General features: G+C 42.2%; 1 protein-coding gene across 2 annotated transcripts in view; it reads right to left on the reverse strand.

Annotated features, from left to right (window-relative positions):
* Ankfn1 (ankyrin repeat and fibronectin type III domain containing 1) overlaps positions 1–14,398 on the reverse strand; it is a 384,629-nt gene that overhangs the window by 9,508 nt on the left and 360,723 nt on the right. For both annotated transcript variants that reach the window (XM_036197222.1, XM_036197223.1), the window contains exons 18-19: positions 13,510–13,676; positions 5,652–5,865 (exon numbers count right to left, since the gene is read on the reverse strand). In XM_036197222.1, coding sequence (XP_036053115.1) covers positions 5,652–5,865; positions 13,510–13,676 — 381 coding nt within the window. The remainder of the gene's footprint in view (positions 1–5,651; positions 5,866–13,509; positions 13,677–14,398) is intronic.

Below are 14,398 nucleotides of genomic sequence, written 5' to 3' on the forward strand. Positions count from 1 at the left end.
TCTGGTTTGCTGGAGGACTTTGTGAAGACAACCACTCACACCATTTCTTTATCTTTGGTGATATTTGAACCAAGAGTCCATCCATATAAGGCAGAAAGAACAATTGATAAAAATGAGACAAATCTTGGCTGAAGGCTTGCCTTGTTTCTTATTGTGTAGATGATTTTGAGCAAATGACTTAGCTTGTTTGAACCTTGTCTGCAGTATGGAGGTTGTTAGGCTGCTTATCTTCCATGAGTATTATGTAGATTTAAAAAAAAATGTGTTAAATATACTTAAAGTGCCATATAGACAGAAATATTAGTACTATTGAGGTATGAAGATTATTAATTGATTATAAATGAGTATTCAAATATACTTCAAGATTTTGCTGTGAGAATTCTTTGGATGATCAGGAGAACAATGCTTTCCTGCATGGTGTTCGATATTGTATTTCCTAACTATATTAAATAGTGATATAACTTACTGTATGGCTCCTATAGCATGGGAGATAAGAGGTAAATCAAGAGAAGATTGAGTTATTTCTGTAGTAACCCAAGAAGGAGATGTAAAAGAGACAGGATGGAGTCTTAAACATCCTGTCATTCCATGAACCTGCTCTTAGGGAATGTTATTCTAGTAGGATTGGATCTTAGTATTTGACTTGCATGACAGTTGGGTTATTTATTAGAAGAATTAGTGGAACTTCTTGCTTGGAGTGGTCTAGCTCTCCCAGACCAGTCTGGGAGAGTCTCCAGGATGCATCCAGGGCACCCAGGAGCATTTCCAAGGACTTAGGCCACTCCTGCTTCCTCCCTTCTTGGAAAAGAATGTGCAGAGTACAGCTTCCTCTCTAGATCCGGGCCATATGCTCCATTAATCATGGTAGGCACTTTGCCTGGCTTGTATTAGCCAAGCTGGTGGTGCTCCCCACTTTTCCTTGGAGGGCATTGGGCAGGCCAGCATTGTTAGAGGCTGAGCTTCCTCTCTGCTTGACCTGGGAGCTGCTAGATGAAAGTCTGCTTATACTTTTAGTGCTGGCGTAGGAAGCTTGGTGTGCCTGCCATCATGATGGCTGTTGCAACTCCTGGTCTCTGGGTCAGACCAACAACAGCACAGTGGAGTTGCTATGGGTCTTGACAGTGTTATGGGGAGATGACATTTCTGGAAAGAATAGTTGAATAAAGTTACTTTTTTTTTTTTTCTTTAAAGGTGGGAGGTAGTAGTGTTAATGGCAAGATGGAAATAAAGGAACATCAGACCATAGTTTCCTAAAATCTATATCTATTTGTAATACATCACTATATATATGTATATGTATACACACATATATACGTATATATATACATATATATATATATATATATATATATATATATATATATATATACATACACACACATATATATGCATATTGCCTTACTGGTTCTATTTTCATGTGTTCAATAAAACTCTTATATTTTTGGTTGTGAGCCTAGCCTTTAATGGCTGAGCCATCTCTCCAGCCCAGCAATAAAACTCAAATAATTTATAAGTAAAAAAAATATGTATTGACTCATTAAGCCCTAGGTAGTTTTGTTCATGTCTTGATTTTCCAAAAGAAATAGTACCTCAGGATCCCTGTTGATTTTTTGGGCCATTTGGTTTATGCTATATTGTTCCTGACCTCTTCTATGGAAAGGCTATCAGGAAGTTTTACATTTGGATGACTGGGATGTTCTCCAAACACATCTGAGAAAACAACACAGCCTTCCCTCTGTTGCCTCAGCCATGTGTCACTAGGAGGAACATCAGTGTTGGGGGGGGTGTTACTTCCTGAGACACTGTACCCACAGAAAAGGAGGGGGAGAAAAATGCCCATTCGATGGATCAAATCTTCCTACCCCCTGCCTGGGGCTGCCTTTTCCTGGAGCCAGCTTTCCCCCTTTGGGTCCTTGGGAGATGCTTAATTTAAATTGACTCAGAGGAGTTCTTTCTGTTTTGAAAACCACACAGAATTGGGAAGTTAGAGTTCTACTCCCTTTTCTCACGCTGAACAGATCTTCATAAAAATATCCGACATACTCAACAACGCTAGGACAGAAGCTTGGGCTGGCACCAGAGGTAAAATGTGTGATAGGTTCTGTGTTTCCAGCAGGCCCACATAGAAAGACTTGTGCTGTGAACTTAGTTCTGTGAGTACAACCCAGTGTGTGTGTGTGTGTGTGGGGGGGTGTCTGTCTAAAGTGGACTTTTCCCCATTCACGAGTGATTGCCAAACAATTCAGGGTGGTCACACTTATGGAGAGGACAGAGTATACAGGGCCAGGTTCCATCGCACTGAAGCGCTCCTGCCTTTGTGAGGAGACGGGAGGCCATTTCTTCCTTGTGCTCAACAGTGAGTTCTTGTCAATAGGTTCTATTTGTCATTTGCTGCTTTCCACATCTCTGTGTTTCACAGCCTAAGGAATTTTGGCTTCAGAGAAATAAATGGACCCAAGAGAGAATTATATTTTAAGAAACAGAATGATGATCACTCACATTTTAAGTTAATAATAAAATCCGAATGCAATTGGGCAGATCCTCCCAGTAGGGAGTGTGTGTAATCCATCCTTAGGCCAACGTGAGAGTCTGGCATTTCTAGGGCATAGAGGAGGCCACCCTCATACAGTCTAGGAGGAGCCCACTTGGGACCCTGTGGCTTAAGAGAAGAGGAAGCGCTGGGGAGATTCTGTGACTGGAGATGAGCTATGAAGGCGAAAGTAGACTGGAAAGCTGTAGGTTATATAAACAGAGCAAGGTTGGAAAGCATGTCTTTCCTGCCTTAAAAATGGCTTTCAACTTTACACGTCTACTCGCTGCCTTTCTTTCGTCCTCTTTTTCACAGTTGAGATTTTAGAGTGTGTCCTGCTGGTCCTACTTCATCACCTCCCATTTATCCCTGATCTACTGATGTTCAGCTTCTCTCTCTTTTTCCTTCACAGACTGCTCTCGTCAAGATTATTGATGATGTTCTTGCTGAAAAAAAAAAAAAAAAAGCCAAACAACAGAAAATGTACGGTTGTTTTAACTTTTCTTCATCCTTTGCCATGCTTTCATTTGTTGTGACATCATCCTCTGCTTTTTTGTTCTGTCTCTGGTTGTTCCTTCTTAATCTAAGACGGCTCAGTGATCCCCACTGTAGGGGTACCCTCCACAGTGTTTTACATACACTCTCTAGGGAATCTCATGCAGTTGTATAGTTTCAGACATGATCCATGTGTCAACAGTGTCTTAAATCTATATTATTATTATTAGCCCAGTTTTCTTTTCTGAGTGGCAGACACTGTACATCTTTACATTGTGTCCCCCCCCCCCCGAATGCTTATTTTGGTGGAAATATTAAAAGCAATTCATATTTAATATGTTCAACTATTCAAGCTTATTTTTCCTCTCTCTCTTTCTTTCCTTTTTTCTTTGTAAATAGCATCATAAAACCCTGAAGCATCCAATCCAGAACATTTAGTTTCTTCTTTTTTTTTTTTTATGAGCTTCCCTATCTTCCTGCTTCTTGTATTTTCCCTGTACAGTTTTGTCATATAACAGTGAGATTTAATTTGAAGGCTAGTTCAGATCCGATCTACTGCTCCTTATGGTTTTGGTGGCCTTCTGTCTCAAGTATGAGGAAATAGAAGCTTGATAGCAAGGACCTGCAGACCCTGCCTGGTGGGGCTCCAGTCTCTTACTCCCGACCCTTTCACTCACCCTGGCCCTTGGCCTTCCTTCCAACCTGCCTTTAAGGCCTTTTGCTATTTTGCTGTTTAGTAAACTCTAACTCCAGATTTTTGTCTTGTCCTGTGCTGGGTTAAGATTTCACCTTCTTGAGTGGGTATCTGCTGTTCTTCCTAGAATTCCACACCTCCCTCTCTGTCCCCATCACAGTTACTATCCTGTCTTGTACAATTCACGTTTTAACTTGTATTTTCCTTGTTGTCGCTTCTAGACCGAGTTCCATAGGAGTGGAGACTCCGCCTTTTCCTTGTTTTCTGGCTGCTCAGAACAGTGTCTGCACACAATAGGCAACCAGTGTGTATTTTTTTTTTTTTTTAATGGACAAAAGGAACGAGCAGCTGCAATCCTGACCATCAGCCAGACTGGCTGGTTACCTGACACACAACACAGGACAATCTGCTGCTGCTTTTGGACACTCAGCTCTCTTTCCTCTCCTACTCATCTTCTGTTTGCTCAGTACTGGCTTCTGGCACCTCGAGCTTTGGTCTTATGGGTTAATGCCATCAATCTCCTTTGTGAGCCACAGGAAATGACCTTACTGTTTTATGTCAGTGCATCTAAACTGCCCGTTAGGCCAGCTTCCGGCAGAGATGTTGTTTGATTTGTATCCCCAAGGCCACTGCAAATTAGTGGAAGAACAAACAAACAAACAAACAAACAAAACACAGCCTAGAAACTACTGAGGTAATTATTTTGTAGAATAACTTGGTAAATCATAGACACCTTTGATAATGAAAGTTAGCTGCTTCCCGGGTTTCTCTACTTGCCAAGTGTTGACTTCTAGAGAGAGAGATTTTAAAAACAGGAGCATATACAGACTTGTTTATAGAAAAGGCACATCTCCCTATTAAAGGCTGTATATTAAGATGAGAACATTAAGTATGGTATTTACATTTCCTATCATACTTCATGTATCTTTGAGAGCTTGTTTTATTCACAAAGGATTACGTAAGGTACAGGCATTGCTATTCCAATTTTATATAAATGGGAACTAATACCGAGATGTAATAATCGGCTCAAGCACATGCAGCGAGGGAAACCAAACTGGAATTTGAATACAGGGCTTTGATTTCTAAGCCCAGGCTCTTTCTGCTGCACCATGCTGCCCCCTATGGGACAAGCCTATAAATCAGAACTGTTTCCGAAGAATATCATTATGGAGATTATAATAGTGAAGTGTTTTTAAGATGTAGAATTAAGGAAGGCACTTTGGCCATTATTTTTATTGAGTAGAAAAATGACACTGGACTCAACCTGCTCCAGGGAAGGGCATTATAGGGCATTGCCTATATTTATATCCCTTTTTTCTGCCTATAAGCACAAAGATATTTTGTAGAAACTTGTGTTATTCCAGTCATGTTTATGCTAATACTATTTGCCACATAATCTCATTCTTAATCCCCAAGGTTCTTTGTGAGGCATTTCTTTTAACTTGTTTCTTAGATCATTATACCCATGACTATCCTGAGCTTATTTGGCTTCTGTTTCAGGATTCTGGTTAGTTCACCCAAGAGCTCGCTCTTCCTCATTTTCCACCTGAGAACATGGTGTGGGTAGGATGTATTCCCCCAACTCTTGCCTCAGGTGGAATCAGAGGCTGGGATGATGTCCTTGTCTGGAACTGCAGCAGTTCCCATTAGAAATTTCTGGACTTCCATTCTTGCTCTGTGTCCTTCCGTCTCTTGGGCATGTGGGCTAGCGCTGTTCTAGCCTTTCCCTATTCCCAAGTAAAGCAATGTCATGTTATTGCCCTAGTCTCCCATCTATCCATGGTTCTGGCTTTGTTTCTTTTATACTGATTGAGCCTTACCCCTGAACAGCATTTCTACTACTTGCTAGAACCAATGCATCCACACAAAGAACTTCATCGTGAAGACAGGGCCAAGAATCTGGTGGGCAAGCCAAAGAACTTTTGATCTTACCACTCACTGCCTTTCTTCTGTGCATCTCTGGGGATGGAGATGTTGATGGAAGACAGTCTATATGTGATGACGTAGAACTGATCTTCTTTAGATTCTGCTCATGGGAGGGGTCTATCAACTTAGTGATGGGCAAGCCAGAGACAGGTTGCTTGTATCTTGCATACTGTAGAGCATCCATGATCCACCTCATTTCACGCCAGACTTCATCTGTTTGCTTTGGAATAAAGTGGTGAAAGGCATTAAAAGAAATACATTTTCCTGAGAGTCCAAGATGAACCATTCTCTATACTATTGGTTTCTGTGGCATTGGTTTGAGACTTACTTGCTTTGTTTGTAAAGTACAGACAAATATCCCATAGGTTAGTGTGATGATTGAGTATGATGATGAATTTGAAAGTATCTATAACATGCAGAGTACTTTGCTCACACACATAAAGCACTATTTTCTTTCCCTATGTAATGAAACATACAGTATCAGGGAAGTGATACGATGCAGATGATATATGAATTTCAGAATGCTTATACCTGTATTATGGGAAAGATATAACTTTATTTATTAAACTTACTGCTTTTGCATATATAAAAGCAGATATTTCCAAAGTCTAATGCAGTTCTAAAAAGCTCTTGTTAAAAAATTTATACACTCATATGGTAGCACATGTTAGATCAGTATCTAAACTTTCATTTCAGGGTTACTATAGTGATTTTAGTGACATTTTCATTACAAAGTACAATAGTAGTTGGTAGTGGTTTAAAAGTCACTCATTTTTGTCTTTACTGTAGATGACAGGTGTTCTTCGGATTGTGATGAGCACTGGCCATGAGCTTCCTGGTTGTGCTATCTCCCAAGAAGAGGCTGCTGGTTACATAGTTCCTTGGGAGCCTGAAACTTGTGGTTGGCTTTAAATGTGAGTTCACTGGGGGTCTTGGCAAAGCATTAACCTCTGTTTTCATTTCTCAATTGTAAATTGAGGACATTTAACCATGTGATGGCTAAGGTAACATTGTCTAGTGTGGAGGGGGCATCCCTATCTTTTTTACCCAGGGAAAAAAGGAGTGAGGGATAAGAGATTTTGATAGAAATATAGAGAGGAGAGAGAGACAGATAGAAACATGGGACAGCCTCGGGAGGGCCTGGATCCTAATCCACCAGTCCCTTCTGTTTCTCCTAAAGAGCTTTTTTTTTTTTTTTTTTTTAAAGGAATGCCAAGGGGTGGAACAAAAGACCTCCCCCCAGCACAGCCAAGTGCAGACCCTTCCAAACACCTGGTAACCACTCATGTGGTCAATTCATTCCCTGAAACAGCTCTGTTGGGTAAAACAAGCTCAGATCTCACTAGGAAACTTCTGTGGGCTCCCACAGTCCAGCTCTTATACTTTATAGTTCTCTTTGGAGAACACTTAGAAAGCTGGTGTCTCTACCTTCAGATAGAAGGTGTTCCTTGTAAGAATAATGACCCATTAAGTGTCCCTTACTGGAGAGGTTTTAAAGATTAGGTAGCACCCAGTGTTACTTTGTTTTCAAAACTCCTTCTTAGGTCTTTATACTTAACCAGACACTTCAAGAAAAAAAAAGTGTCAATAAATCTTGCGCTCCTCACACAGAATAGATTTTGAAGCTATAACATTCATTGTCATGTTCTGTGAGACAGCAGGCTAGAATAAGTTAGTGAGCAAAACTGTGTGGTTGGGGGTCTTCCCTTGCTCTTTTGGTTCTGTGCTGTTCTGGGATAGGCATTGGCAGAGGATTCAGGGCTGGTGTTGAAAGCAAGAGATTGAGGCCCAGGGTTTGTTCACTCCCTTAGCTGGGCAGGAAATTTCACAGCAGCCAGGCCCAGGAGGAAGTACCCACAATAAGGGGAGAATTTGAAGGGAACTGGAAGTTCATGAGGTAAAGCCAAACTGGGACTCCCAGGTGAGACTTGCATGGATTTTCCTGATGAAACAGTTACTTTCTCAGCTGGTTTATTGGAATATTGGTCATATTCAGTGTACAGTGCTTTCAAAGTCGTTTTAAAGGCATCACATGATGTGGATAACATTTTAGAGTGCCTGTCAAGGATAGGAATGTGCTTTTGTATTTTTCTTAAAGTAGATGCTCAGGGAATGCTAGCAGAGTGAAGGGATGGAATGGCTATACAGTTCTCCTCTCAGGGTTGTTGGGAGGACTCGGGATATGGATAAGAGTGCTCTGCAAATTGGACAGTATCATAACATCTGCAGCTATATGATGCCAGTCACAATTATTTCAGTGGGCTAAAGGTAAATCTCTAAGAGATTTCCCAACTTCCAATCCTTGGAACCTAGAACTATTACCTTATGTGATAACAAAGTGAGTATTGCCTTCTGTGGCAAAGCTGGGGTTGTTAAGGATTCTAGAGGAAGTGTTCATGTTGGATTGTCAGCGGGAGCCCCAAGCCCAGCGACAAACGTCCATATAAGGACTTGCATGCAAGAGTGAGGCAAAGAGAGACTTGGCAGAAGGGAAGAGGTGGCCACAGAAGGAGAGAGAGATGCCAGTTAAGGAATATGCACACCACCTAGGAGCTGGGGGAGGTGGAGAATGGACTCTTTCTGGAGCCTTCTGGGAGTGCAGCTCTGCCAATGGGAATTGTGAGCTCCTGCTCTCCAATGCCTAGAATAAAGTTCTGTCACAGTAAACCAGCCACTTTGTGGTGACCTGTAAACGTATGTGAGTTTTCATAACAATCCACCTGTTCTTCTTAGATAAAGGCATTTCAGCTGATTGCTAAGCATGGATAAAGTTAGATGAAGCGATGCTGACTTCTTAGTTTTTCTCAGTGGTGAGGTGGAGAGGGCCTGACTGAAGAAAACTGAAGGTCCCATCGGTTGAGGGAGGCCTGCGGGTTGAGTTTAATGAAACCTCGCTAAGCAGCCCCCAAAGAAGTCCAATTTCCACTCATTTTACCTTCTGCTGTTGATCTAAGAGCGACTGACAACATAATCCCCCTGATTTGAAGGTCCAAGTTCAGCTTCTGAAGACTTGCTGACATGCTTTTCAAACGAGCGGCTGTGAACTGCCTGAGTCTGTTGATTAAAGGGGCTGCATCCATCTCTCACCCGCTCTTTACAAACCTCAGTTTTCATCCTGTAAATTATCCCCTTTCTCTGTGCCCAGGCAAGATAATATTTTTATTAAAATGTAAAGGTGATTGGCTTTCTCATAGCACAGCCACAAGGTGCTTGAGGGGATGATAGATTGGCTATATTTAATGAGCTGTGTTTCTATTACGGCTTAGGCGCATTTGAAGCATTACAGTATATAAATTATGGCCTAATTGCCCTTTTGGCTTTAACAGCTCAAAGTACGCTAAGCCTTAGGTCTTCATGTTTTGACATTTCTCTCTCTCTCTCTCTCTCTCTCTCACTCTCTCACACACACACACACACACACACACACACACACACACACACCCTGTCTCTCTCTCGTTCTCATTCTATCTCTGTCTTCCTTCACTCACTTTGACATTTCTACTACATGTACTGTCTATAAAGCCTGTATACCTTATCTGTGATTTTTCTATGCTTCCCCTAGTCCAGGCCTCCCCTTTTTGGCTACACTCCTTGGCTTCTTTTCCTAGCTGTATTTACATAGACTCCCCTGCTCTTTACAATGTTTGGTTTGTGTAGGAACACTGTCTTAGATCTAGATGGAACTGGCAGCTGCCTCTGCAGGTTCTGGTTATGGCGTGGGGTGGGCTGAGCTGTGAACACCAATGGGTGAGTGGCTGCAGCTAGTTGTCAATTTTGGGGTGGGAGGCTAACAAGCCGATACAGGGAAGGGGAGCCAGGACACTGAGTTGTCTGAGGTTGCTCATGTCCAGGGCTGCAGGGTGGCATACCAAAGGCTGTGGATCTGGGTCAATGATCTGGAATTACCCTACTCCAGAAGTTACTTTTTGAACACTTCGGCAACTGGCTTTTATCCAAGTCTATGTGCCTATGGGAGTCCAGAGCAGGCAAGAACTTTGAAAAATTCTTGGCCTGGCCTGCCGTTATCCAGCTCACTTAAAGATGTGATCAGAAGGAAGGAGAAAAGAGGCATTGGAGCTCAAGGATAACTGAGAAAAAAGAGCATAGTCAGGAGTAAGAACAGAGTCAGGGATTCTGGGAGGGTTCAAGACGGCCATAGATTAAAGAAAGGCGGTATCCTCATTGGATGAATGAGATCCCTGCAAGCTGAAGGAGAGCAAGGCAGAAACACAACCCAAGGCATGGTTAGCAAAGTGTTTCTCTGAGGTATTTCTGGTTGTAGGTCATAAAATTAATGTTAGAGGTGACTAGGACCTGAGCATATTTCTAGTCCAATTTTCCATTGTAGAGATGAGAAGCAAGCCCTCCCACCAACCTCCATATCAAACAAAACATTGTCTGCTCCAGAACAAAAAGCTGTGCCTCTTGACTCCTGGCCTGTTATTACTGAACAGTGTCTCTCTATAGGACGCAGACTGGCCTTGATGAACTCCTTGTGTATCCCAGGCTAGCCTTGAACTCTCAGTCTTCCTGTCACAGCCTCTCTAGTTCTGGATTACATGTGTATGTCAACAAGCCTGGCTTCCTTATGGCATTGGACTCAAAAGATAAGTGGGGGACTGGAGTGGCGGCTCAGTGGGTAAGAGCACTTGTTGGCAAGCATGGAGACCCGAGTTTGGATGCCAGTTACCACATAAAAACTTGGATGTGGTCATGTGCACTCTCTGAAGACTTCAGTGCTGAGTGGGGTTGGGTGGGAGGGAGGGGTTTGCAGAAATGGGAAGATTTCTGGGATTGGCTGGCTGCTAGCCTTGCTGAAAAATGGCAAGCTTCATGTTCAGTGAGAGACCCTGGTTCATAGGGACAGGCAGAACATCGGACCTCTCCCTAGCCCTCTGACCAATGTGTATACACAGATATGCACAACTACATACTCATGTGCACTTACACACACACACACACACACACACACACACACACACACACACACACACACACACACAGTCTTCCTCATCATGTATCCTTTTTCCTACTCTGTTTCCATCAGCAGCATCTTGCTGGAAATGAAATAAATGGAGTGAATGTTTGAAAACTCTAAATCTCAGGTGGAGAGAGTGAGCAGCTCCTGAAAAGCTGCTGCTTTGGTGTGCAAGTCCCATTCATTCATAGACGAGGAAAGTAGGGTAATTCCACTGCTTGTAAGGTTTTTTCTTTCTAAATACTACCAACTCTTCATTCCTTTCATTTCCATAGTTCAAAGGACTTTTACTTCTATCGTTTTTGTTATTCATTTTTGGAGACTTGGTCTCATGTAGTTCTGTCCTTGAACTCACTATGTAGCTAAGGACCTTGAACTATTGATCCCCCTGTGTCTACTTCCTAAGGATTGGAATTATAGACATGTCTCGCCATGCTTGGCCCTGTACTTCTCATTAATGAATGGATATACAATTTATTGTGTAGTCAGTATGTAGGACTATTATTATCATCCCCCCCCTTTTTTTGAGACAGAGTCTTGCTATGTAGCCCTGGATAGCTTAGAATTTTCTATGTAGACCAGACTGGCCTTGAATTTACGGAGATTATCCTGCTTCTGTCTCCTGAGAGCTGGGATTAAAGGTGTGTACTTTTATGATCAGTTTATCATGACTATTTTTCACAATTATTAGGAAATGGGGAGTGTGTGTGTCTGTATGCACATGTGTAGCTGTGTGTATGAGTGTGTGTGTGTGTGTGTGTGTGTGTGTGTGTGTGTGTGTGAATACATGTGTGTAGAGGTCAGGGTGCAACCTTCAGGGTTGTTCCTCAGGAGCTCTGTTCACTCTGCTTTTCAACACAGGGTCTCTCTGTTTCAGAGCTCATCAGGAAGGCGAGGCTGGCCAGCGAGCAACAGAGGTCCTCCTGTCCTAGCACCCCTAGCATTGGGGTTACAAGAGCATGTCTCACGCAGTGGCTTTCTTATGTAGGTTCTCAGGGTCTCATTCTCCAGGTAAGCACTTTACCCAGCCCAAGGGACTTACTTCTCAATCCTCAAGTTCATGTTTCCTTATATTGCTTTCTTATTTACTGCTTATTTGGATAGTTGCTGAAGCTTCTGGGATAGTCTGGTTCCCTACCGTTAGCTCTCTCCTTAAATTCAGGAGACATGGGCAGACTATTTAGTGAGTAGGACCATGCAGAGTGCATTTGTACAGGGAACAACCAGTGTGTGGCTATAGCAGTACCCAAGAGAGGCAATATGTCTCAGTAGAGCTGTGAGAAAAAAAGTTCTTACTTTCTCTAAAGCTGAGGTTTAGGTACAGAATTAAGTGTGAATTCCTTATTGTGGCCTTTGGTATGGTTCTCTGATCTGTTCTTATTGATTTTTTTTTTTTTTTTACTATTGTCCGGTTTCTCAGTCTTGTCCAGTCACCCGCCATTCAATTTATGACCCAACCAACCTTGAACACCTTATTATTCTCCAAACCCTGTTTTCCTGCCTATCTGCCTTATCTGCTTATTACTTTCTCTCTGGGTGCTGAACTGTTTCTACACTATATACTCTAGCCTGTTTCACAGGTTCAGCTCAGATGCCACCAGGCCCTTCCGTGGCATATTTCCTACTACCTACAAGTGTGAAAGTAAAGGCTTATTTCTTTGTGTTGACAAAGAAACCTCCTTTCTTTTCTAGTATTTCTCTCTTGCTTCCTAACACATTTAAAAACATTTTTTTTTTTTTTAAACAGACAGGGTTTGTCTGTGTAGTCCTGGCTGTCCTGGAACTCACTCTGTAGACTAGGCTGGCCTCGAACTCACAGAGATCCGCCTGTTTCTGCCTCCCGAGTTCTGGGATTAAAGTCGTGCATCACCACTGCCCGGCTTCCTAACACGTTTTACTAATAATACTTATAGACATTTCCTGTCTACTTTTGTGAATTTTAAACAGTTTAAGGTCATGGCTATTCCAATTTTGTATCTCTCATATCGTGCTTGACACCTGGATATTTAATATTTCTAACAAATTGATGGAAGGCATATAATATTGATGTTTACTATGAAGCCATTGCAATTGTACTAGGGGAGTTGGGTGACTGATAGAAAGATGAGATTTGGATATGGCATTTAGGGGACATTTCAGGCCAGATCTAAATGTTCTAGACCGCTGGTTGGTGCCCTCTTCATGAACCCTGAAGTGTCACCATAAAGGGTTCTAGGCAAGACATGGACAAGGAATGTAGTTTTCATAGTTTCCTCTCTCTCTCTCTCTACACACACACACACACACACACACACACACACATATCACAGACACTGACACAAGCACATGCAGATACATACATTTTGAAGACATGATTTCACTTTGCCACTCAAGCTGGTCTGGGACTCATTTTGTGCCCAGGCTAACCTTGAACTCCCCATCCTTCTCCTTTCGCCTTCCCAACTGCTGGCACCACAATTGCAAACCATCATGCCAGGCAAGGAATACACTTTCTCACCTCAGTAACCACATATTAAGGAAAGAATTCCAAATCACGAATAATCTAACTATAAGCTGGTAGACCATTTTGTTTCCTTTTTCTCTGGGATACTGAGGACATTCTACACTGTTTTTTTTTTTTTTCCTTATTGAGCTAGTGGGTAAGCACAGTCTTTGGACCATTCGCTGCTGCTGACCACAGTGGCTGATAAGTTCTTAGGACTAGTGCGATTTACCGGTCATTCACTGTTAAGCCATTGAAAACTCAGCGCTCCTGTGCTGCACCATTCTGCCAGATCCACAGGCTGTTGGCACAGTGTGTTCCCTTGATGGCCTCTGGTAGCTGCTCTTGCTTGGTTCTTACCCTGCCTCTCCTGTCATTATCCAAGGAACAGCAAGCAGCTTTACCTGAATGAAGTCTAACACTTGCTGATGTCTTTGTTTGGCGGCTGCAACCTCGCTGTCTGAGATTGCTTCCCTCAGGGACTGCTGGGTGTTCAGGGCGTCCAGCTCCACAACAGCAGAGAGACGGCAATACAGACTAATAAATTTCTCTCTGTAGCTGCAAAAATGAACTGGAAAAAGGACAAGCAAAATAAAAACATGTTAAGATCTCGTATCAAAATAGAGAAATTCATACAGCAGAGAAAACCAGTCGAATGGAAACATGATTTATTAACCCTATCAGTGGAAAATATTAAGCCATAAATAAATTATAAATGTGCTCTTAAGGGGCCAGTTGTCTGGCTTTAGTCAGACAGTATTCCCTTTTAGGTTTACCAATCCCTCATAAGGTATGGGGAAGTAGGTTGGCTTAAGCTGCAGTTTAGATGGACTTTTTCCTAAATTTGGGACCTTTTTCATATATAGTCATGTGCCATGCAATGATGTATCGATGGCTGCATATGCAGTGGTGGCCCAGTATGACTGTCACTCAGTGACATCATAGCCATCTAAATGTGTGTAAACAGAGTATGTGATGTTTGGTGTTTATATAATAAGAAAATGCCTAATGATACAAGTTTCAGAAGTTATCATATTGCTAAGTATACACTATTGTGTATGGACACACACACATACACACGTGCATGGACCAAGTGGGAAAAGCACTTTAAAGGGAAAACAAAAACAAACAAAAAGAAGTAGTAGCTTGAATTCTCTACTAAGCATCTTGCTTACTCCTAGAAGATATGAGACATGCTTTCCTTAGGTTGTCTTTTGTCTAACTAGACATTTCCCCCCAGGACCTTTGGGCTTGGAATCCTTTTCTGCCTGTTCCCCTTTGCAAGTATGGAAG

Source organism: Onychomys torridus, chromosome 8 (assembly GCF_903995425.1).
Source record: "Onychomys torridus chromosome 8, mOncTor1.1, whole genome shotgun sequence".
NCBI classification, from domain to species: Eukaryota; Metazoa; Chordata; class Mammalia; order Rodentia; family Cricetidae; genus Onychomys; species Onychomys torridus.